This window comes from Mesoplodon mirus (genome assembly GCF_964341445.2).
Source record: "Mesoplodon mirus genome assembly, chromosome: 10".
Taxonomy (NCBI): domain Eukaryota; kingdom Metazoa; phylum Chordata; class Mammalia; order Artiodactyla; family Ziphiidae; genus Mesoplodon; species Mesoplodon mirus.
Window position 1 is genome coordinate 3,679,808 of NC_138986.1, and position 26,210 is coordinate 3,706,017.

The 26,210-nt window shown below is 36.5% G+C and overlaps 1 protein-coding gene across 1 annotated transcript in view; it reads left to right on the forward strand.

Annotated features, from left to right (window-relative positions):
• PDE10A (phosphodiesterase 10A) overlaps nt 1-26,210 on the forward strand; it is a 305,607-nt gene that overhangs the window by 214,444 nt on the left and 64,953 nt on the right. The window contains 8 exon segments of the mRNA XM_082634372.1: nt 2,001-2,141; nt 4,144-4,299; nt 5,669-5,719; nt 6,532-6,590; nt 8,533-8,584; nt 16,312-16,454; nt 18,883-18,975; nt 20,321-20,507. Of these exon segments, the coding sequence (XP_082490498.1) occupies nt 2,001-2,141; nt 4,144-4,299; nt 5,669-5,719; nt 6,532-6,590; nt 8,533-8,584; nt 16,312-16,454; nt 18,883-18,975; nt 20,321-20,507 (882 nt within the window).

Genomic DNA, 26,210 nt, shown 5'->3' on the forward strand with positions numbered 1-26,210 from the left:
TGAATTATGAAGCTAAATGAAGATATTATTATGAAGATATTATGAAGATATTATTAAATCCAGCCTTAAAGGGCATATAGCAAAGTCATCCAAAAGAGATATCTGTTGTATATCTTCAAACAACAAACAAATAAAGTCAACAACTATTTTTTAAAAAGTCCAAAGCTTCTGTTGGGAGCTTGCTTTAGAGTTTACTTTCTATCGCTGTCATGGGAAGTTCTTTAAGACTTATCTAAATAATTCAGGTCAATTTAAGTTCATTTCCTGCAGTTCTGACTCTGGTTGAGCAAAGAAACATTACTCAGCATCCTTCTTACGATTAACTTTCTCATAGTTTGGAAAAATCATTGTCAATTCTGACTTTAATTCAGGCTAAATATACCATGTCCTTTAACATTTTTTTCTTGCAATCATCTCTCTTCCTGTTCTTGGATCATTTCGCTACTCTTCTCTCAATCTTAAGAAGGGGTGACACACTGAATTGTATTGCCACATAGATACTAAATCTAATGAAAGTCTTACTTCGTTTATGTCATATGTATATTGGTGCATTATAGTAACTATAAAAACAGTGACTTATTTCTAGCCTCTTTAAAAATAAAGTGCATTTGTCATTTATCATCTTATGTGTAGTTGAATTGTAAAAATCTTTTAAAGTGTGTAACTTGTATTTAAACATTTTAAGCTTAATCCTTTTTAAAAGAAGCATTCAAAAAACATTTTTCACAGGCATAATAGCAAATTACTGCTTAAACACAATCCTAACTAATGTAGATATATTAGTGAATAAAAATATTTTGAACTTAACTTGTAATCTTTAGATAATGACGACTTACTTAAAGCTGATGGGGTGAGAGCCAAAGCTCTTTTCCTCCTCTCTGCTCCCAGTGATTGAAGTAGCTCAAGTTTATAGGGTTCACTGTCTTGTGATTGTAAGATTTTACTTGAAGAAAGGGCTCTTCGACATTACAAAGCTTGAAAACCACGTTATCTAAAAAGTAATAACCACATCCAACTCATTGTCTTCACTTAGACCTAGCTTGGTGCTAGCAAGCATTAATAGGAACATCTTTAGCTTCAGAGGATTGCCTAATACTCACTGCTTCAAAAGGGCATCATCCTTAAGTCACAGCACTCCAATTTAAGATAAAAGTATAGTGTTGGGAGAATTTACCAGAACTTTAATATTTTTCAAATTGAGTAGATAATCATAATACAGTTATGTCAAAATATTGCTCCCCATGCCCAGAGGACTTGTTTGGATGAGCAACTCTTATTTAGTAGAAATTTATTTTAAAATATGATTTGGTTTAGTCAAAATAACTGATCATATTTTTAAAAAAAACATTTCTTATAAAATAGTTTCAAATGTTACCCTCCCACCTAGTCTTTTGAGACAGAAAGATACACCCAGCTTTGTCCTTTCTTTTTTTTTTTGGTGTGTGTGCGTGTGTGCAGAGAAAAGCAAAGATTTTACCAAGCGTATTCTGAATCTGTAATTTTATGGGCAGGTCAGTTTCAGGAATGGAGTGGTTGAGTATTAAAAATAGAAATAATGTTCTGAAAAAGATTTTTAATGAAAATGAAAAAATATAACCAAATCACGTTGACCTGTAGTTACAGAGCCATGTGGCAAGTCTGTAGGGTGGTGGGGTGCAGTGTGTCTGTTTCTTGTGTGATAGTTTCTTGAGCCCAAGGACAGCTTACATTTTTTTTCATTTTATTATTTTCTGTGGATAAAAATCGGAGGCTATTTTAAGAGATTTTCTGCACCTAGACATTTGTGTGAGTCCTGTATCTAGCTTGTGTGTTGTGTGCGTAGGACATATGAAAGAGAATTTCACCTCAGACACTCAGTTTGGTCATGCAAAGCACCTTTCCTCATCTTATGTCTCTACATTTCCTTGGCTCACAGATTTCTCGCCATTGTTAAGTAAACTTTTCATCCTGTGCCAAAGACTTTCCTAAGTCTATAAAACATATTCCTTTTTTCTTCCTAGAGCCTTTGTGTGTTTACCCCACCTGGAATCAAGGAAGGAAAACCCAGGCTCATCCCTGCTGGGCCCATCGCCCAGGGCACCACCACCTCTGCCTATGTGGCCAAGTCCAGAAAAACGTTGCTAGTAGAAGACATCCTTGGGGTAAGTGGCTTTTTACTCTTTGTGCCATTCGTAACCTGAAGTATTTAATTAAGAAAGATAACATATACTCTTGCTGTTATAATTTAAGCCATTTTATAACAGCTTTAAAGCAAGATACAGATCAATAAATGCATTTGTATGTAAACTAATTCTTTGTACTCCAAGAATGATATCTTATGTACCCCTAAGATGTAGATTTGAGTAGTTGTTCTTTCAACATTTGCCAGTATAGTTAAGCATAAAAATGTATACTCATAGTCATATAGACTAGATGATTACTGTTTTATGTTTCATATCCTAGCAGGATATATATGAATGGGTCAGCTATTGCTGTGTGAAAAACTACCCCAGATTTTAGTGGGGTCATACAGCCACCACTCACTGTCTCTGGATTGGGCCATTTTGCTGATCTGGGCTATCTTTGACTGGGCTTGCTTATGTGTCTGAGATCAACTGGCCGTCACTTAGGAGCTGGCCATCTTAGGTGGCCTTTGTTCTCTGTGTGTGTCTCACCACCCCCTCCAGTAAGGCTAGCCTCATGTTCTTATGATGGTGGCAGGTGTCAGAGAGAAGAAGTGGACACATGCAAGTGACTTTTCAAGCCTCTGCTTACATCAAATTCACTGCCCTCAGGTTAGCCAAGCAAATCTCATGGGAGGTCCAGACTGAGTGTAGGAGGGTCTGACCAAGGCCATGGGTACAGAGAACAGGACAAAACAGAGCCCTCAGAGCAGTCTGCCACAGTGCATGTGCACACGGTGATGAAATGTCACTGCATGAGCTCAGACTTTGAAACTGACAAGCATACAAACAAGTATATAGGTGTCATGAATTTGCTCTGAAAAAGTACTAAGTTGGAGTCACAAAATCTATATATTAATTTTGTTTTTGCCACTAGTTATCTGTATAGCCTTGAACAAATCAGGTTACTAGTTACTTTATCAAAAATAAGAAAAGAAAAGGTGCTAAAAATAAATGTTTCACAGTATAATGTATATAGACAACAATATTGTATTATAATCATCAAACTTGCTAAGAGACTAGACCTTAATTATTCTCACCACAAAAAAGAAAAGATAATTATGTGGCTTGATAGAGGTATTAACAATGCTACAGTGGCAACCATATTACAATATATAAACGTATCAACATGTTGTATACCTTAAACTTCCACAATGTTATATGCCAAATATATTTCATTTCTAAGAAGTAAATGTAACAAGTAGATACTGTATAAGTTGTCATTTGAAAATGTTCTATTTTATGTATATGCAAGCTTTCAAAATATCTGTAAATTACAAAGTATAGATTTATACCAGTCTATTCATGAAAACCTTCCTGTAGACCACAGAAATTGAATAAATAGAATTGATGTTTTGATATTAATTCATTTGAGTTTCTTGTGTTCCTTTGAGTGATTTTGCTAAGCTAGAAAATTAAGTCAAAGAACCGATTCATTTCTTATGATAGGTAATTGGTAATTATTGGATGATTTGAATATCTAATATGGGCCTTTGAGGTTCAGTTACAATGACTTTCATTAACATATGCTTTTGTGTTATTCTAACCTTAAAAATAGAAGAGAAAAAATTTTATACATGTAATTTCCTTCCTATGGCATTTACATTTGGAGTAATTTTCACTTGTGACGTTATACCTGTAAATCCCTTAGTTCTGGCACATACCAGGTGAGGAATAAATAAATGTTAACCATCATAATTACTTTTATTATTGCATGAAGTTATGTATATTCATTCACTAATTAAATTCTACTGTACAATGATAAAGAAACATTAAATCCATATTTGGGTATAAGTTCCACGTTGCTAAATATAAGCATTTTCTTAAGCAATGTTTATAGTGGCCATGATCATTTGGTTTTCCTTTGAAAAGGACTACTTATTACTGATGACAAGTATAAGGAATTTTCTGATAGAATCATAACTTGATGATTCCATTACTTTCACTGAATTTATATCTTTTACCCTTCTATTTTTTTTAGGATGAACGATTTCCAAGAGGTACCGGACTGGAATCAGGGACGCGTATCCAGTCGGTTCTTTGTTTGCCAATTGTCACGGCGATCGGTGATTTGATCGGCATCCTTGAGCTGTACCGGCACTGGGGCAAAGAAGCCTTCTGTCTGAGTCATCAGGAGGTGAGGCCTGGACACTGCCTGTGAGGACTTTTAGTTGTACCTAGTTCATTGAAGGTGCTTATTAATATTGTTCAGTTAATAAATGATGAATATTTAATGAGTGAATATTTAAAACCATAATTTGCTTAATAATATTTTGATACTAATACTAACGATTTTTTAAAACATTTTTTTTGTTTTGCAGTTGTTTAGAGAGGAAACTCAATATAATGATATAGAAATTTATAGTAAGTTATTTTAGTAAGGATCCATTTTAACACTAAAAATAAAATACCACATTGCGAATCAAATGAAGTAGTAGGATGGCTTTGGAGAGTTTTCACATTCTAGTTGACCCCTTAAAAATGTCCTCTTCCTAGAGTATGTCCTGAATACAAGTTCCAGCATCAAATCCATTTGGGAAACAATAACTTCCACTCACTGTTCCCTGAACCGGAACGGCTCAGTCCTACTAAAACCAAACAGTACATGATCTATCTGTCAGATGTGGTGTTCGCCCAGGTCCCTCCGTGGCCTGCACCGTGTGCACTTACCAAGATGACCCGTCTTCTGCTGCTCCAGCCCGCTCCCTGCCTGCAGCCACGCTGGGCCCTCTCCTGCACACAGCCTGCACCTCTGTTCCCCCTCCCCTTGCGCTGCGCTTGTCCTGTACCCAGCCCCAGCTGCCTCCTTCAGGAACGTGCTCTAAGGTCACCCTCTCTGATCAGCCTTCGTTGAACACCGCACACAGACATGAGCGGCTCCTGTCCCTCTGTCGTGCCTCTTGTCCGCCGTAGCCGCGTCACCAGCCAGTATAACGTGCGCTTCGCTTTATTTTCTTTCTTGCCCTTCTCTCTGCCCTCTCTCTGCCCGCAGCAGCTGTGAGCTGTTCTGTTGTTGATGCTGTATCTCCAGCATCTAGAACAGCGCCTGGTACCTAGTAGGCACCCAATAAATATTTGTTAGATGGATGAAAAATCAAAGAAATAGAATAGCTAGAAGTTTGAGCACTTGTCAGTGAAGTCTGGGAAATACTTCCTCATTTTAAAGTGGCATTAGAGGCCTTTTTAATAGTATTTTGGTTGAAACTGAAAAATAATTATTTTATGTTAAAATCATTGGATGACAGTTCTCTTAATCAATTTATCTTCCTTTTTAACCCAAAGTAGGAGGAACAAGAGAGCATTAACCTCAATAACAAAGAAGTGGGAAATATAAAAGAGAAACTTTATACATATTTGACTATTCACATTTGGCAAAATATTCAAAAATGCAATGATCTTACAAAATTCTTCATATGTGTTTATGCTAGAGTCCTTTGCTGGGATGTCTGCATGTGACTGATAAAAACTTGCTTCATACTCTTTTTTTTTTTTTTTTTTTTTTTTAGGTTGCAACAGCAAATCTTGCCTGGGCTTCAGTAGCCATACATCAGGTTCAGGTGTGTCTTTGGGATGTTTTCACAGGGGCTTCCTAGGAGAAAAGGGTGTTTGGCGTGCAGCATTGGGGAACGGAATGGAGGTTAACAAGTAACCCAGTGCTTTGTGTTTGGATATTAGGTATTTTGTTGTTTCTAAAATGTTTGATCTATTCGCTTATATTTACTTACTCCCTGCCTTAAATATTTTCCAATTAATTATTTTTATATATTTACATATAATGTTAAATTATTTATGTTCCCTATCATGGTTTTTGTTTTCCACTGAAAGCCCAGGAATGACCTCCTCCTGGCAGTAACACTGATATTTTTATAACTCCATTTCCTAAATTAAAACATCCACTAAACTAAGTGTTATATGAAAACATTAATCTTAAACATTAATTGTTATTTAAGATACCCGATTCTCTTAAAAATGTGATCTAATTTAAAAGATCACAAACTGCATGGAGTTTTCCCAAGAACTAGACTTTTAAGTTCAGGAACATGGCAGCAATAGAATTCTATTTTGTTTCTTCCACTTTTTCTTGTTTTGCTCCTTTAAGTCCATTTCAGCCAACTCGGGTTGATGAGGAACTGTCTGATAGGAAGAAAATGTATATATATTTTAGGATAATGGTATGAGAAGCAAGGGTTTCCTGGACCTGACAGTATTGAATGTAGGTAGGATATGCACCCAAGTACAATTTTTAAAACATCGAAGTAGTGATTGTGTTATGCCTTTTTAAATAAATAAGGTAAATAGTATTCTGGAATTTTTATTCTTAAATAAGCAGAACTTCCTTAAAATTAATAGCCATTATTTTGTATGGCAGGTATGCAGAGGTCTTGCCAAACAGACTGAATTGAATGACTTTCTACTCGACGTATCAAAGTAAGTGTTCATTTCTAGGGATGTGGTAGCTCTTATTGATCAACAGTTTAGATTAAGTGCAGGCTCTGACAGTGATGGATTACTGTCTAGTGCAGTCAGTAACAGAAGACCAATCTTTATTAGGCAAGTGGTCTGGTAACTATGGTCAGTCGTATTTTGGATCATAGAGTTACATTCTCATCCACGTTCACTTTACAAGTGAAGGATCGCAGATGTATAAGTGATGATCTTAATTTGCAAGTTGGTATATATTTTCTAAACAGACTCACTAGAAGATAGAGACTATCTAGAGAGATGCACTAAGTATTGATATTTCTATTTTCATAGGAGAAAACTGACAGCAGTAGAAGGAGAGGAAATGTCTTAGTTTACTATTTTCCAAAATGTCCTCTCTGGCCTTTTCAACAAATGTCAGTACATTAACACAGACTCTTAATATTATCATTTTAATTATCCCATGTATAGTAGCTCAGATATCATTCTCCAGAAAATGCTCCATTTCCCTGAAGTTTGACCTAGAAAAACTCCCTTGGGCTGGCAGTGGAAGCAATTACAGATATTTATTAAATTTCAGGTTCATATTGGGTTTGCTTGCTACTTGGAAGATCTCGTATCTATCTGACCCATCTGCTTAATTGTTGAAATCTAAAACGCCCCAGGACATGGTAACTTCAGGTCCCATTCTCTGACAAGTTAGCTCAAGGTGTGATGTACCTGTGCCTCCAAGGCCTCCAACACAACTCTGACTGTGTTCTCGCTCACATCACCCTGGCACACTTCATAACTAACTCATCACCAAGTCTTGTAATCCTCATCACTAATGATTCTGACGTTGCTGCTTTGTGCTTTGGAATATAAAATTAGAGAGGTATGGGACGGAGGGAGTGCTCTTTTGATCCCCTAGGCCAGCTGTCTTCTTTGAGATGGAATTAAACAGTATCTCTGGGACACATGATATTACGACGTCAGAAACACCTAGGAAGGGAAGCTGTGCACGTTCTCGTACTAATGTATTTGAATACTTTGCAGGTCTCCCAGAGTCCGATTAAAACCCTCATGTGACACCTTAAATCTGTTCCCCAGTGGGAAACCCATTTGCTTCACCCTGTTCCTTGCAGGATATTCCTCAGTGGATGGTGTAACTAAGCATATTAGTAGCTTCAAGCCAGATGATTTCTAAAAAAAAAGGCATTGTTTATTGCTATAAGTTATCTTAATCCTGAATACATTACTAAATTCTCACAAAACTAAACTGAAAGCAGTACCTTGCCAATCAAGTCTATGTTAAGAGTATTTCTTTATATATTCCCTATAACACATGCCTGTTGATTCATCTGTTTCTCTGGTCTACATTTTAATGTATGTACCATAGGCCTCCAAAGTATTTACTTGCAGTTCAAAATGATGCATATATATTTTACTTGTGTAAAGTTGTCAGGTCCTTGTCATTATTTGTATTCTGATATCTCTTCTCAAATGAATTGCTTTGCTTTCTTAGTACAGTTAAACTACATTTTAACTTTTGAGCTTTTCCAGTGATAATTTACATTTTTAGCATATTAATGAGATTTAGCAAATTTAAATATTTTTATTTTAGATCAAAGGTATTTATGAGGTATTAAGTTTGATGAAACCAATTTTATTTCTTCATAGTTTTAGTTAAATGCCTCAAACTTTCTCTCTACCTTGAATACTTACTGATAAAATAATTACTTAATGCAGCCTCCGGAATTAGAGCCCTTATACTAAAGTCAATGATAAACTTTCATTTCCCTCTTTAAAATAATATTATTGGTTGCTTCCACAAAAGGACAAAAATCAGACAACATATACCTTTATGTTTTCTATTTAAATGTAGACAAAATTGAGAAATGTGTTCAAAGTTTAACATGTTCTTTGTTCTAATAACATTACTTAAAGATTTTATCTTCCTTTTTTTCAGAACGTATTTTGATAACATAGTTGCAATAGATTCTCTGCTTGAACACATAATGGTAGGTTGCCTTCTGTTTGAAAAATGATTTGATTTAATCCTTAGATTCATGTCCTAATATGTGGTGGGACATTTTAATGTATGAGACATACACGCTGTTTTAAATATGATGAAAGGGTGGTGCTTAGTGATCTGGAGGCGTCGCCTTGATTTATTTGTCACTTCTGTTAATTTTGGAGGGGTTTTGAATAGTGTTTTGAAAAACACCTCAGAGTTTTTGATTATTTAGTGGAGAGCTAATTTGGAAAAACATTTAGTTTCTTTTTATGATTTCTTCAGAATACCTTTTGTATATAGGTTATATTAGGAATTTCCAGTGGATTCTTCCTGATCTTGAGGTTCATTCTACTTAGTTTTAGTCTTAATTATTTCTCTCTTCTAGAAGACTCACAGGCAACTGTGGTTGAAAGCCATATGAAATAGAATTTTTTTCTGCCACATGTAGTGTTGCTGCTTTAGTGCTCTGGAGAGACTCCACTGAGGAAGTGGCTTCCAGTAGTCGAAGTGATGTGCATGTGTACCCCATGGGTGCTAGTCTGGCTTGCTTGGTGCTGTTCATGCCCTGTTGTCTATTTTGATAAATATTTTTTCTCCTTCCCATTTTCCTGGTCTTTCTCAAAATATAGTAATCCTGTGCAACAAGGGTTTTTTCATCTCCATGTTTCTGATGTGCACTGATCAATTTCTCTTTGATACCATGGCAGGGCCAGGTATGGAGTGTGATATGCTCAGTGTCTTGTAGAAACAGACAGTTTACCGAGGGTAATATTAGGGGTTATTACTTTTACACATTCCTTCTGTAATTAATTACATTGATGATTTTACAGTTGACCCTTGAACTGCATGGGTTTGAATGGGTCCACTTATGCATGGACTTTTGTCAGTACTAAATACTATAGTACTACACAATCTGCAGTTGTGGAATTTGCAGATGTGGAACCATGGATACGGAGGAACCGCGTATGTGGAGGGTGATGTAAGTTATACAGGACTGTGTAAGAGGGTCGGTGCCCCAACCCCTGCCATGTTCAATGTTCAGCTGTATTTGGACAAAAAAAGAGAATAATTGATTGCACAGTAAAAAAAATAACTCTTTGGTTGTGACACAATTTAAGGAATTTGTGAAGCAATGAAAAGAATTAAGAAGAATATGAAAATATGTAGATATAATATGGATCAACACAGAGCTTGTACAAGGAGTACAAGAAACACTATCGACCAATTCTTGTATTATTAATATTATACTTTAAGAAACAGTTTTATTGAGATATAATTCCTTTATGATACAATTAATCCATTTAAAGTGTTTAAATCAGTGGTTTTTAGTATATTCACGGACATTTGCAACCATCACCAGTCAATTTTAGGACATTTTCATTACTTCGGAAGGAAACTTCATACCATTTTAGCTATCACCTCTTTATCACCACATTTTGGCTAATGCAAATCGTGCTCTTTTGAACATTTGGGTACAATTTTCAGTTCTAATACCTGTTTTTAGTTGTTTTAGGTAAGAGTGGACTGGCAGGTCATATGGTTACTCTATGGTTAACTTTTTGAGGAACAGCCAAACTATTTCCATGGCATTTGTATCATTTTACGTTCCTACCAGCACACTGGTTCCAATTTCTCCACGTTCTCACTAGCACTGGTTATTATTTTATTTTTTGAGTATTGCCATCATAGTAGATGTGAAGGGCTATCTCAATGCGTTTTTTTTTTTTTTTTTGCGGCACGCGGGCCTCTCACTGTTGTGGCCTCTCCCGTTGCGGAGCACAGGCTTCGGACCCACAGGCTCAGCGGCCATGGCTCACGGGCCCAGCCGCTCCGCAGCATGTGGGATCTTCCCAGACCGGGGCATGAACCCTTGTCCCCTGCATCGGCAGGTGGACTCTCAACCACTGCGCCACCAGGGAAGCCCCTCAATGCGGTTTTGACTAGCATTTCCCTGGTGATTAATGATGTTGAACATCTTGTCATGTGATGAAAGATTCAGATTCATTGGCTGCTTTTTACTTTAATTTTTAGTGTTATGTGCTAAGATTTCATCATGTATTATAGATAACACTCCCTTATGTGATGTATGATTGGTAGATATTTTCTCCCATCTGTGTATTATCTTTTCACTTTCTTGATAGTATCTTTTGAAGCACAAAAGGTTTTAATTTTATTAAGGTCTAATTTATCTTTTGTTTTCTTTTGTTGCTTATGCTTGTGGTGTCATATCTAAGGATCCATTGCCAAATCAGATATTATGAAAATTTACTCCAATATTTTCTTCTAAGAGTTTTATAGCTTTAGCTTCTACATTTAAGGTTTTGACTTATGTTAGTTAATTTTTGTTTATCGGGTAAGGGTCCAACTTCATTTTTTTTGCATGTAGCTATCCAGTTTTACCAGTACCATTTGTTGAAAAGACTATTATTTCCCCTTTAAATGTGGTCTTGTTAGAATCACGTGAGCATAGACACATGGGTTTCTTTTTAGGGTCTCAGTTCTATTCAGTTGATCTATATGTCTAGTTTAATGACAGTACCACTATGTCTTGATTACTGTTGCTTTATAAAAAGTTTAGACATCAGGAAGTGTGAGTCCTACAAATTTGTTCTCCACGTTCCATTATTTTTTTGGCTGTTTTGGGTCCCTTGCAATTCCACATAAATTTTAGAAACCAACTTGTCAATTTCTACAAATAATTCAGATGAGATTCTGGCAGGGATTTTGTTGACTCTGTAGATCAATTTGGGGAATATTGCAATCTTAATAATATTAAGACTTCCAGTACATCAACATGAGATGTTTTCCATTTATTTAGCTCTTCTTAATTTTTTTCGACACTGTTCTGTAATTTTCAGAGTACAAGTATTGCTCTTATTTTGGTAAAGTTATTCCTAGGTATTTTATCTTTTAGTGCTATTAGAAATGAAATTGTGTTCTTAATTTTATTTTCACATTTTTCATTGAAAATATATAGAAATAAAATTGGTTTTTATATTTTGATCCTGTATCCTGCAACCTTGATGAAGTCATTACTTCCAATAGTTTCCTAGTGGATTATTCAGGGTTTTCTATATGCAAGATCATGTCATCCGTAATTAGTTATAGTTTTAGTTCCTCCTTTCTAATCTGTATACCTTTTTTTTTTCTCCCTTGCATAATTGTTCTGGCTAGATCCTCCAGTACAATATTGAATTAGGGGACGGTGAGTGTGGACATCCTTGTCTTGTTCCTGATCTTAGAGGAGAAGCATCCATTCTCCACTCTTTCACCATTAAGTAGATGGATTAGTTGTGGACTGTTGATAGGTGGCCTTGATCAGGGTGAGGAAGTTCCCTTGTATTCCTAGATTTTTGAGTGTTGTAAATATTAATTGGATGTTGGATTTTGTCAACATCCATTTTCTCTGCATTTATTAAGATGATCATGTGTTTTAAAATTTTTAGTCTATTGCATTCCTGTGATGTATCCCTCTTCATCATGGAGTATGATTTATATTGGAACTACCTTAATTTAATAAAATCTTAAGTAGAGTTGATATCTTTAGCATATGTAGTCTTCTTATACAAAAACACTGTCTTATTTTCAATTAAAAATCTCTCTCGATTGAATGTGTTGACTTTGATTCCCCATATTTGCTAAGTTGTTTTTTTCAGTTTACAGTCTTGGATTTTTAAGAAAGAAAATCACTTATAATCATATAATGAGAACAGTGGTTCTACTTTTCCAATACTTACACTATTTCTTTTTTGTTTTTTAATGTGTTTGCTAGAACCTAAGAACACTGTTGAAAGGAACCAATGAGAGTGGATGTAGTTTTCCTAATGTGCATACTGTACCTCAGTGGGGGTGATATTGACATTTTAGGCAGAACCGCTCCTCCTTACACAGTACTGGCCTGAGCGTTGCAGGTGTTCAGCATCTTTAACCTCTGAGAACTAAATGCCAAGAGTGACTCATCACCAGCCGGTCCACCACAAATAGAAATGCCTTCGCCGTTTTCACATTCTCCGTGGAGAGGTGGTTCATCGGCTAGTTGAAAATTAATGAATGACACTTGCCAATTAATTTTTATAAATTTATAGGCACTTTAAATATTCTTCTGATCTGTACTTAAATTCCCTTCCTCATCTGTAATTCAATTAATGAATATTTTCTCCCACCCTCCCTCTCTCTCTCTCAAATCAGACTTGCCTTGAGCTTGTTTGTTCATTTGGACTGTGGTGTAAGCCAGAAGACGTCAACTACCTAACTCAGATTAGTTTGAGAGAATAAAATGAGGGATTTCTTTGTTCTTATCACTGAAAACCTTGAAATTTCAGACTTCTATAATTGCCGACCTGGGGCCTCAAATTATGTTTTCAGGAATATGTCGTTTTCTGTCTGTCCAGCTAATGTATGTGTGGTCCATGATAAAACACAGCATAATTTTACTTCTTCCTTTTTTTGCATTTTAATCTTATATATTTTGGGGGCACCACCAGATATTTTAAGCCTTTTTTTAATTAGCTTTTTTATATTATACCTGTAACTCCTTACATATCATTTCCTAGTGAATTTTACAGCTTCATTATAGTTTTAGTGGTTTCTTTGCTCATCACCTTTTCTTGTACCCCAAGTCTTCCCATGCTTTCTTGAGTTTATCTGTTAGTTTATTTTTGCTCAAGCTCATCTGTGTGCTTGAGAAATGTCTTTATTTTGCCTTATGACTTATGGCTGAATGCTAGTTTGACTTGGAAAAGAAGTTTAAGTTTAAAATAAGTTTTCCTCAGAAATTTGAAGATATATTTCCACTGAATTTTAAATCCTCTGTTGCTGTCAAAAATTATCTTCTGCTTGTAAGTAAACCTGTGTGCGTGTGCATGTGTCCATGTGTGTGTCTGTGTGTGTGTGAGAGAGAATGTGTGTAGGAACGGGGATGGCTTTTAGAATGACCTACTGAGGCTTGGAGTTCATAAATATTACCAAAATATGCCTAGGATTTCTTTATTAACTCTTTTCCAGTATGTGAGTGTCATTTCAAACTGAAAGTTTAATATTCAGGGAGAATGAAAAAGTAAACATGTGTTTAGAGTCACTCATCTTAAAACAGAAGTCTTTCTTATTGCATGTAATTGTTTTCAGTTGATTTTCTTGACTTTTCAACATACTCAGTAACATTGTCACCTAACAGTAAAACTTTTGTCTCTTCAAATATGTATACTCATGCTTTTTTTACCTAATTGTGTGTTAATAATTATGATAACATGTCTTTGTCTTTTCATAACTTTAATGTCTTAACCTTAATTGGTTAATTCTGATATTTTATCATTTTGTATGATGAAGACTGATATTTTCACATATTATCAGTATGTGTATGCATACCAATATATACACATGTACATATATATTTTTTCTTCTATTCCCATTTCACTAAAATTTTATCACGAATAATTACTGAATTTCATTACATATATTTTTTGACAGCCATAAAGAAAATCATATGGTTCTTCTCCTTTGTTTTATTGCTTTATGAACTATAACAATAGACTCTACAATACTGGACAGTTACGAATAGAGTGTAATTTTAAAATATTGAAATTTAAAAAAAATTATTCCTGTTTGACTTGCTAATATGTGTATTTATAATTTTTCTTCTGTTTCCAAGGTAAATTGGTCTGTGATTTTCTTTTTTATAGTATCTTTGTCAATTTTTAGTATCAGTGACATAGCAGGGCTTGTAAAAATAACTGGAGAAGTTTTGTTCTGTCTGAACTTACAATTGAAATTAGATGGGACTTTATTCGTGAAGACTCTTAAGTAATTCGTATTTGAAATCATTTGGGCCTGCTGCCTTTTATGGGAATAAATTATTTTTACAGTATTTCAATTGTCTTTATAATTCTGATTCCATTCAGATTTTTCAACTCCTTCTAAATTCATTTCCTTTTCCTAGAAAATTGTCCATTTCATCCAGATTTTTATAACTGTTGACATAAATATGTGCCCAAGTATCAAGCAGCCAGTGTGACCACTAAGGATGCAGATGTCACTGTAGATAATTTATTATGACTTAATAATTCAAGATCGCGTGAGTGTGCAGAATAGATGGGTGATGGTTCTGGGATCGCCAGCAGTGACACCCATAGCTCCCTTCCCACCTTCACGTTGTTCCTCCTCCTCAAGTATTTATTGAGAGCTCTTCTATGTTCTAACCTAAGGGCTGGCAAATTCTTTTTAAGGGCCAGTAGTAAAGTTTTATGCTTCGTGGGCCGTACTGTGTTGCAACTACTCAACGCTGCTGTTGTAGTAACTGTGAACTATGCATAAAGGAATGCGCGTGGCTCCGTCCCAGTGAAACTTTATTTACAAACACAAGCAATGGGGTGGATTTAAATGGCTTGTGGACTTTAGCCGTCCTCTGCTCTAGGCCTGGTTCTGGGCGTTTGGGATACCGTGGGGGAAAGGAAGCAGTTTCCACTGCCGAGGGCCTCATCAGTCGGCTTGTGGCCGCGACAGGTCACCTGGAAATTCTGACACTCAGAATGCCCAGTACTTGGTCCACGGCATATAAGGCACAGCCAGTGTTTGCTGAGTGAATGAGTACAGATTATAATAGCAGGAAAGACAAAGCTACAATATGAGAATGAACCAGGGTACCTAACCGCCTCTGATTTCTTTTTATTTAATCTATACGGTATTTTTACATGAGATTATATGTTTTCCTCTGGCCACAAGGTGGCCTATGTCCCTTTTGCACAGACTTTGTGATGGCTCTTTTTCTCTGAGAAGTAATTCTTTTTCTCTGAGCAATAATTTCATGTCTATCATCTTGAAGTTGCCAGAATTCTGAATATGGGTAAATACAATTTTTTGTGACATAACTGTAATCCCAGCCCACTGGGGACAGTGAGAAATGTTAGGCATTAAAGACATACTTGTTGAAGGGAATTGATGAACAAATGCATGACAATATGAATCCACAATTTTCCATTCAGAAATGGTAAGGCATGTTTGATATAAGAGCATAGGCCGTGGAAACAGCTAGTATGAGTTCAAATACCAGATCCATTTACTAGCCACGTGAGAGTGGACAAGTTACCTCTCTGTGCCTCAGTTTTTCTAATGTGTAAAAAGGAGGTTGAGTTTCCCCTGAATTAATGTTGTTATTGTGAGGATTAAGTGAATTAATGCACATAAGTCTATAGAAACTATCTGGCACATAGTAGACACTTACTAATTGTTACACATTAGTATTAGTGCAGCAAATAAAATGCAACTAATGTAAATATGAACACTGTGTGTCTTGTTGGACACACATTTCATATTTTTTACAACTGGTATGTTGTAAACATCAGCCAGTCAGAATGGATGCTGACCTGAGAGCCGACAGAGGCTCAGACTAGGGCATCAGGGAGCCCTGAGAAGCTCTGGAAAAGTAGCCAGGGTGGCAGACAGGCTCTCAGGGAGAAAGGCCAGTAGCTGCTTTCCAGCCCACCCAGGAGTGTTGTAATATTCCAACATCTGCCACCACAGCGTGGATGGAGAGCAGCTGCTAGTGTCAGCACCTTGACAGTGACAGAGAGTATTACTTTTTGTATTTATATGCCTATGTTTATTTAACTATAATGCTAATTTCCTACCCCGTTACAGTATAGACTAGCTGAAATTAATATTTACTTCTGATAAAGTTTACCTGTAAACTCTGTGAATCTCTCATTGGCTTACTCTGGTTTTCTCGTTTCCCTTTAGATATATGCAAAAAACCTGGTGAATGCCGATCGTTGTGCACTTTTCCAGGTAGACCAGAAGAACAAGGAGTTATATTCAGACCTTTTTGATATCGGAGAGGAGAAGGAAGGAAAACCCGTCTTCAAGAAGACCAAAGAAATAAGGTACAGCTGGAAGTAGCGTGCCGGGTGCTGTGCTGGCGGCTGTGCAGGTGCTCTGTTACCCACTTGTCTGTGCCTATTCACAGGTGTGCTGACAGTACTTGTCATACTGTGATATCATTCCCACCAGGACCCGCCTCCTGAAGGTAGTGCTTCTGGGAATGACCTTGCAGTGCCAGCGAAACCGCGCCTAGGAAGCTTTAGCGTCACTCCTGGAAATGCCGTCTTCCGGAGGCGGTCCTTTTGGAAATCATGTTGGAAAAACTTACTAGTGCTGCCAGGTAGGTAAAGGTGCCACCCCACCTGGAGTCTGCAAGGTTTCCTGTGTCTAGGAGCAGGTGTACTTATACAATCCGGACCCCACCCTTCCCAGCTTGTAGCACCGTCTCAGAGTCCAGACCATAGTGGACATTGGCCTGGTATACTCGGTAACTTCGGCACATTATTCTATACCCAGCAGTTGGCTTAATCGATCACAAAGAACACTTTTGTTGCACCTTGAAACCGCAGACTTCTTCGTTCTTTAAGTGGCAGCTGTTGTCACTTAGGCGAACAGAATGGAGTTTGGCTGGTAGAGGTGCGGTGCCTCAGTCCTATGACAGTCTGGGCACCTACAAGGGATACTGTCACAGAACTGCTAAGAATCAAGCATAACTTTCAGAAATTGTATTTTTTATAGATATTTGCATTTCTTTTGCTTTATATTGATATATATTGTTTAACTACTTTTCTGCATAGTACTCTAAAGTACCTTGGTAGTTACAACTTTCTAGTAAAATGCTGTTCCTTATTAATAAGAATTGCTATTCACTTGGGCCATCTGTTATACAAGGAAACATGGAATGTGGTCTGCACTGGGCCTCACTACTGCCCACCCCTGGGTGCTTCCCATTCTATCGTCCTGGGGTAATAGAACCTATATTCCATACCCACATAACTCTGACTTACAGGCACCATTTAGGTTTTTTAAAAAGTTGTTTTAGTTTTTGTTTGTTTATTTAGAGCTCAGTAGGTCAGTCTGGATGTAGTCATTTAGGTCAAGTCATTTCTCTTGCTGAAGGTTTGAGTGTTCTCTAACAGTGCTGGCATCGATCTCATTTTGAAGATGTTAACTTGGGAGCCTGTATTTACAAGTGTGGGGAAAACAGTGAGGGGGATATGGTTGGCTGTAGCTCTCTCGGCTGACCGAGCGATGCCAGCCATTTATGTGAGGACTGGCTCCTCAGTTATGGCTTCCACTGACTGGAGATAGCAAACCACACCGAGCTACTCCTAGAGCACGGAAATAAGCATAAACCATGAAGTGGATTCTGATGCTCTGCTCAAGGCACTCTAATTTGTTGTGGTCATGTTGCTCAAAGCACAAGAAAACCGGGGTGAAAACAACCTCGCATTTTATGCAGTGCAAGGTTGGGTTCACTTTTTGGTGTTTTAAGAAAGTTAGTTCTCTTTGGTGTCAATTCTCTTTTGAATTTTCCTTAGGGAAATCCTTAGGGTGGAGCTTTATTTCAATAATGATTATTTTCTATAATGCTGAAAATGTAATATTATGGAAGTAATTTTTGAGCTATTGAAATATGTAGATATTGTGATTGTAATCATCTTAACTAAATTTTGAATGAATCCATGTTTGATTATAATATTGTAGTGAGAAAACTATATATATAAGAATATGTTTTAACATCTTTATTGGAGTATTATTGCTTTACAGTGTTGTGTTAGAATATATTTATGTATAAAAATGCTGATATTAGATATCAAAACATATTCAAGTGTAGTGAGATAATGCCTGTATTTTGGCTGTTTTTAAATTGAACAAATTAGAGGAGTAAAAATACTACAAGTTGTAAATTGTGTTATTTTGGTATAGTACTTGTATTGCAAATGCGTTAAAATTCAAGTCTTGTATCTCAAAGATCACAGATAACCTGTGGTTTTGGTTATATGTGTGGTGGAACATACCCTGGCATTGACCTGCATTCTTGTTTTTATTGTGTCACTAATATTTTAAGAGTGTTGGCAAGTTATCAAACCCATATGGGTCTCAGTTCACAGTGAGAATTAATTAAGAAAAATTTATATTGAAGCATCTTGTAAATTATAAGGTATTTTGCAAATATAAAAGATTATTATTGGTCAGTGCAGGAGAATGCTAGTTCATTTTTCAATTTCAGCTTGTGATTCAGTATAAGTTAATACATCATGAATTATATCTTAAAACAGGGTTCTCAAGTGGTTACTATGCAGTGGTTTTATGCTTTACCTTTATGTATTTTATAATAATATGATTTAGAGTATGTAAATGTAAAACTAATACAAGCATTTCAAGTAAAATGATCTGTTTCATTCAATATTTGGTGGTACTGAAATGTCTCAAATTATTTTACATCTGTATTTTAATTAGCACGTTCCTCTTTTTTTATATGTGCAGATTTTCAATTGAGAAAGGAATTGCTGGTCAAGTAGCAAGAACAGGGGAAGTCCTGAACATTCCAGATGCCTATGCTGACCCACGCTTTAACAGGTAAGAAGGAGTTTGTGTCCTCCGTCGGCTTCTCCTTTCTGGTCCCACTTGGCCAAGCCTCTGAGGTAGAGCCCTAGCTCTTCGTATCCCAACTCAATTTTTTTTTTCCCACTTGGTGCTGTTATACTGTCTTTGAACCAGCTTATTATCAGTAGTCCATGTGTTCAGGTATTTATCAATATAAAATGATGGATTCTAAACCATTAATCATCTCCAGCTGCAGGGGTTTGAAATGTTATAAAAATAACCAAAAAGCAAGAGTTTAAATTTATAAAGTTACTTTTCTTCATTATAGTGTCATCATTTTGTCCTGAGCATATTCTTTATCAAACAATACCTTCAAAGGCTGTAACACATAGTGATAAAAGTACTTGTTTTGAATCCTGGTTCTGTCCTTTATTGGCTCTAGAATGACCTGGAGTAAGTTACTTAATCTGGAGCCTCAGTTGTTTTCTCATCTTTAAAATGGGCACAGTAATACCTATTTTGTAGGGGTTTTTTTAAGATTAAGATTTTAAGATTTTTTAAATATTCATAAAAGGTCTGGCAACTTTATATGACACAAAGTAGGAACTCAGTAAGTTGCAGCCTTTATTGGCTGTTATTGAAGTGGATATTAGGATTGCTTATAAAGGTTTTTTATTTTGTTCTGAGTGTCTTTGGAGAACTAGAAACCAGTTTATATAATTCGATCTTAATAAATGTCTCAGAATTGAAATCCCAAGGTTGACGCTCTGACCACTGACGGTAATGGCTCACATGTCCTGGCAGCAGTGCTCCGTGCATTCAGACACTGGGCTTCCTTCAAGAGACAATTAAATACCATAGGGCAACAGGAGGCTTTTCAGGCGTCTGATTGATTAATGTCAGATATCCATGACTCGCATATGAACACAGCTGTATCCTCGTAATAGATTTTATCAATACGTGAAGAGTATGCTGAAAATCTCAGGTTTTTTCTTAAAGTAACAAACCTGCTATTAAAGTACTTAAATATTAAAAATATTTACATATCCTTATAGAAAGCCTTTATATAAAAATGTATGGATCAACTATTAAGAACCTGAAAAGGCAAGCGACAGATTGTGAGAAAATATTTGCAAAATATATACGACTGTTCTGAAAAACTCTCTTGAAAACGGAACAAGTTCGTTAAAATATGTTTGAGAAGGTTTTAATAAAACACTTGCAGGTGTCACGTTGTCTTTGAATTTAGACGCTAACAGTTCCATTACAGTTAATTGTAAGAGAAGCAAAACTGAGTTGAGATTTACGATAGAACGTGTGGTTTATTTTCTTCTGCCTGTTCTTTCTTTTGTCGTCTTGCTCCTTGACTCTCGTGCAGAGAGGTGGACCTGTACACAGGCTACACGACCCGGAACATCCTGTGCATGCCCATCGTGAGTCGGGGCAGCGTGATCGGCGTGGTGCAGATGGTGAACAAAATCAGCGGCAGTGCCTTCTCTAAGACGGACGAAAACAACTTCAAAATGTTTGCTGTCTTTTGTGCTTTAGCCTTACACTGTGCCAATGTAAGTAATACTTTTTAAACACCTTTTTTACTACTCAATATTAAATTTTATAACCTTTTAAATAAAGGTGGTTTTTTTTTTCCCCACTTCTTTTAGAAACCCCAAACAGCGATTCCTAGTTGTGCATGTTTTAGGAAATACCTTAAAATGCCTTGGAAGAAAAAGAATCTCCTAATTTTTACATTCATTTCAGTGTGTGAATTTGTTAAAAAGAAAAATGAAGTTAACCTAAGGGTAAAACGTTCGAATGTAAGGTTTACATTTCCTGATAATCTACTGATGTGCATGAGAGGGTTATCCAAACCCTTAGCGTTTGTCACTTGTACTGCACTTGAGACTCTTGTACACGAAAAGAGAGAAATGACTCATGTCTTAACACCAGCCAGGCAAGTTTCCTTTGTGAGGAAAAGTGAGGCAGCCACTCAGCACGTTTGTCAGATGCCTTGTAGATGTCAACTCATTTAATCCTCACAACAGCCCAGCCCTGTTTACTGAATAACAAGATGAGGTTCCATTTATTTTATGAAGTCTCACTTTAAAACAGTTGAACGTATCATCTTTCTTTTACATTTTTATATTTTGAATGAATTAAACATTTAGTATTCTATGAACTCTAGTAATCCTCTAATGACATCACTGGAATTTTGAAGTTAAGGCAACTTTTAGTAACCTTTTATAAAGCCAAATCAACATAAATGGGAATTATCACCTTAGTAGTTTAGAGAAACTGTCTTTTTGGAAATAGGATGGAATTCCATAGGAGCAAGCATATAACTAATGGAAACAGTTAAAAGAGAAACAAAAATGGCAAAAAAAAAAAAAATACTCTGGTGACTAGGGATAACTGTTTACAATGAGATTAGTGCTGTTTAGTAAGAGCACCCGTCCCCTGTCTGCATCACCTGGGCCCTCTCATGGGGATATTTATTGTTACTCGGCCCATCAGAAATAAACTAGTGCAGTTGTCAGATACTTCTTACTTCAAACATTTTCTGTACCTATGTATTTCCTCATAAGTAAAAATATTGACAGTATACTTTTTTTTTTTTTCTGCACCACTCAACTTATGGGATGTTAGTTTCCTGGCCAGGGATTGAACCCGGGCCCTTGGCAGTGAATACGTGGAATCCTAACCACTGGACCACCAGGGAATTCCCTACATTTGTTTTGTTTAGTTTAAAGGTTTCAGAGAATGTAATTTCCAGTATATTCTAAATACTGATTTTCATCATTTTTAAATGTATTCGATGGACTCTGTGTATTAGAACAACTTGACATTGATTATAGTCCACTTAAAAAACACAATGATTAGCTCTTCTGACTGAAAAATTGAGCATCATTCTTTTCTCTCTTTGAACATGTGTTTCTATTATGCCACAAAAGTTTATTCTAATATAATATATTTTATGCTTTATTTTGTTAATTACCCTAGGATAATAGTCTAAAACAAACATGTATAAGAAGGATTACAAATTAATTTTGACCTATAGTATTATGTCATTATTACTCTATATGTGATCAAAGCAACCATGTTATTAAATTTTGATAATTATCAAAAATGAGAAGTACACATCATTGGAAACTGTTGTTTCTTAATGAGATGGCTGTGGCTTAGAACAAAAATAGTTAATGTACCCATTCTTAAATTTTACCTATCATTAGAATGAAACTAGGCTTGCCATAAATTTTTTACACTTTTTATTTTGAAATAATCTCAGACAGAAAGCAAAGTTGCAAAAATAATACAAAGGACTCCCTTATACCTTTACCCATGCTCCCCCAAATGTTAATATATTAAATGTTAATATATTAGCATTTTTGCTTTGATATTCTTTCTTTCTCCTTCTCTCTCTTTTATTCATAAGTATCATTTTTTCTGATACATTTGAGAGTATGTTTCAGACAATGTGTCTCATAACCCCTAAATGCTTCAGTTTGTATTTTTTACAAGCAAGGACATCTTCTTTTTCTACTGCATAATTAAAAATAAAGAAATTCACCTCGGTATTGTATTAGTTTGTTAGGACCGCCATAACAAATACCACGGACTGGGTGGCTCAAAGGACAGAACGTTATTTGTCCACAGTTCAGGCGACTGGAAGTTAAAGGCGAGGGTGCTTGCAGGTTTGGTTTCTTCGGAGACCTCTCTCCATGGCTTATGGATGCCTTCCTCATCCTTGTGTCTTCAGGTGGTCTTTTCTCTGTGCAAGTCTCTGTTCCACTCTCCTCTTCTTACAAGAACACAAGCCATGTTGGGTTAGGGCCCACCCTAGCAACCTCATTTTACCTTAATCACTGCTTTAAAGTCCCCATCTCCAAGCACAGTCACATCTAAGGTACTGGGGAGTAGGGTTGCAGCATATGAATCTGGGGGGACACAATTCAGCCCCTAACAGGTACTGTACTGTTGTCTAATCTGCAGACCCCCTTAATCTCCTTTAATCGGGAACCCTTCCTTACTCAGTCTTTCATGAGCTGGGCGTTTTTGAAGTGTATGGGCTGGTGTTTTGCAGATTGTTTCTTCTTGGGGTTTTGTCTGGCATTTCCTCATGACTGCATCAAGGTTATCATTTAACAGGACTATCGCAGATGCTGTGTTCTCGTGGCACCCATTGCGGGAAGGCTCGTGGCCCATTGCTGGTGATGTTGGCCTTTACCACTCTGTTCCGGAGGCATCTGCCTGGTTTCTCCACTGGAACGTCCTTGCCCCTCTTTTCACTATTTTAGAGGAGAGTTTCCACATAAGCCTCGATATCCTTTGTGCTCTCTCTCTCTCTTTGCCTATCGATACCTCCGTGTGACGCCACGGAATTCCTTGCAGCCATTTCATTTCCATCTTTGGAACTTTGTTCTCTGACGTTGAGAAATGTGTCCCCCACTACTCAGCGTCAGTTTTATTTGTACTTGTCGCTTTTATTTTTAGGGAAGCCACAAGAATTGTGTTCATTTGGGGTAGATGGGGACAAGAAGTTTTATTATGGCAATTACTCTTAATCTGAGCGCCACCTGAGCTAAGAGGCCGAAAAGTACTGATAATTCTATCATCAAAAATTATTTTTAATGACTTATCAGCTGAAAATTTATTTAGGTCCACCTTCAGTGTCTTATGAAAGCTTTAGAAACCACTTTTAGACCTTATTAACACCAATATTTTAAATTTTAAATTATCTCTTTGCTTTAAGAGGTTTTTGTATTAGTGCAATTTGAGAAAGGGGTGATTTGAAATGGGATGTGGGAAAAGGTCATTTTTAAGTAAATGTACGTGCGAAAGTTAAGCCGGTGGAAATTGATCCTCTTATAATCTATCCATGTCTTCATGTATCCCTTGAAGAATTACTATGTACTTCCCAGAATACATAAATGTCAGTTTCAGTACTATGGAACTGATTCAGCTGTGCCATGAGATGAGCTAGCCCAGTGGGTTCAAAGTTCTTCTGAACACTGATTGTTGCATCATGAAACCTGGACTCAGTCACGATTAAATGATTATACCAAGCTGAATACCAAACTGAATCAAGAAAAATAACACTCCTTCTGAAAAGTCATGAATAAGTTAACAGGCATTCTATTTTTACGTTGATTATTTAGGGTAAAGTTAGTGGAGTTCGTTTGTAGTGAAACACTTGTAATTTTTATAAACACTTTGAAACTCACCAAAATTATTTCTGTTCTCCAACAATGACAGGTAGTGTATGTGCCATGGCTGTAGTAAGTCATCGCCCTCTGGCAGGCTCCGGATGTAAAACTCTCCCAGGTTGAGCAGACCCAGGGCTGGTTGCCTTGAAGGTGCATGTTGAAATCCAAGTAATGCAGCTTCAGCTCTCTGTGGAGTTAATTACCAGTTTTTTTAACTGCAATATTTCTTCTCCTCACGGAAACTTTAAAAAATTATATAGTTTTTGACAGTTTCTCCAACTCAAAAAGACTAACAGCCTCTGACGCTGCAGCTTCAGGGTACCTCCTCTTCCCTTCCCTGGCCTTCCAGTCTGGGGTTATTTCTGTTCCAATTCAGAAAAAAGACCAATTTACATACCTTCTTTAAAGTAATACTTGCTTTGTTGAAGCAAGCATCCTTCTAAAGCAAAAAGAAAAAGCAAACAACTCCCAATTTATGTCAGTTTCAATAAGCCAGCAGTTGGTTTCTTTACAAGAGAGTTTCTCAGCGCTTTCTTCAGCTGAGGATGTCAGATCATAGACCTCTAGGGTAAAGACCAAGACCTGGATTCCAGTCCTCACTCGGGCGCTTACGTGATGTTTCTTTGAGCAAGTCTGCTTCACAGTTTTGAACATTTTTTTTCCCCAAGCATCTTATGAAGATTCGTTAAAAACAAAAACTTGTATTAGCATTGTCCCAAGCAGTTAATCATATCCATGGCTCCCTGCTTTACCTCAATGCTCTACTTGTTTCTAGAGAATATACATGAATATTTGTTTAGATCGCAAATATGAAGAAGCGTTGTGTAGTGTGCAGTGCCTTGTAATCGCTGGCTACTAAGTCAGATTAAACAGGTTGGTCCTGGGAAATTCAAAATATCTCTGTTCCCGAACAGATTATTATATCCTTAACAGGAGCATTTTACCACATGTAAAAGGCTTCTAATACTGAATGTGATAATGTAAGAGCATCTCTTATTGTTCAGCTCAGTGGTCTTGTTTGAGTGAAAGTCCTGTCCGGGAGGCATATGTCTTTATTCTTCTTTAGTTCATCTGTAGATCTCTTAGGTTACACCCCTTTTATTGGATTAAAGGGGCACGTCTCTGACTGGCAACATCTCCATTTTTATTTTTGACAGATAATTGATAGCACTGTCAATGGAACGGTAACCCTTTAAAAAGAGTGAAAGAGATTTTTAAAACTAAAAGAGCCAATTAATTTACTCATACATGTGATTTTAAAGAAATAATTTGATATGATGCAAAAAGCTAACAGTATAGTAAATACCTGTTATATCTTTTGCCTAGAAAAAAAGGAGTCCTTTAAAAGCAGATTAGCTGTGTACATTTTGAATCGAGAGACATTTAACATTAAAGGAAGGTGGAAAAAATCATTATTAAAATGAAACCAATTGGCTAGGAACAGATTTAATAAATGGTCCAAACTTTATTCATTCCTGAATTCAACCACTAAGTACTGCGTGTCTTTTCTCTACCAGAAGGTGACTATTAAGGTGGCTATGATATAAGAAGTCCTCTTAATCAATGTAACACTGACTCTGGGACAGGCACTATTCTGGACACTTTACATATAAAAACTCGTTTCATTACTCCCACAGCAATCCTGAGGATCATTAGCTCCACGTGACAGGAGGAAAAATGGACATGTAGCATTTAAGTGATTTGTGGAAGGTCTCACAGCAAGTGTGTGACAGAGCCAGGCTCTGGAGCCCTGGCTATGCTGTCCTTCACTTGTCTTTAAGAAAGACAGCATTGTAAACACTTCTACCTAGGATTTGGTCAAGGAAAAAATATCATTGCTTTGCATTTGGTGCTGTGGTTTCCATAAACTGGAATAACCATGCAGTCAAAAGAAGTCACACATCAAATGGTGTATTTTTTCAACAGTGTACTTTTAATCACTCAATTCTTTCTTTATCAACTCAGTTCATAGGGGGCGTAAATCTGTTGATTTTTCCTTGGGTTGGCCTCTTCTTTCTTGGATTTATTCATTCATTCATTCATTCATTTATTTACTTGATCTTTACT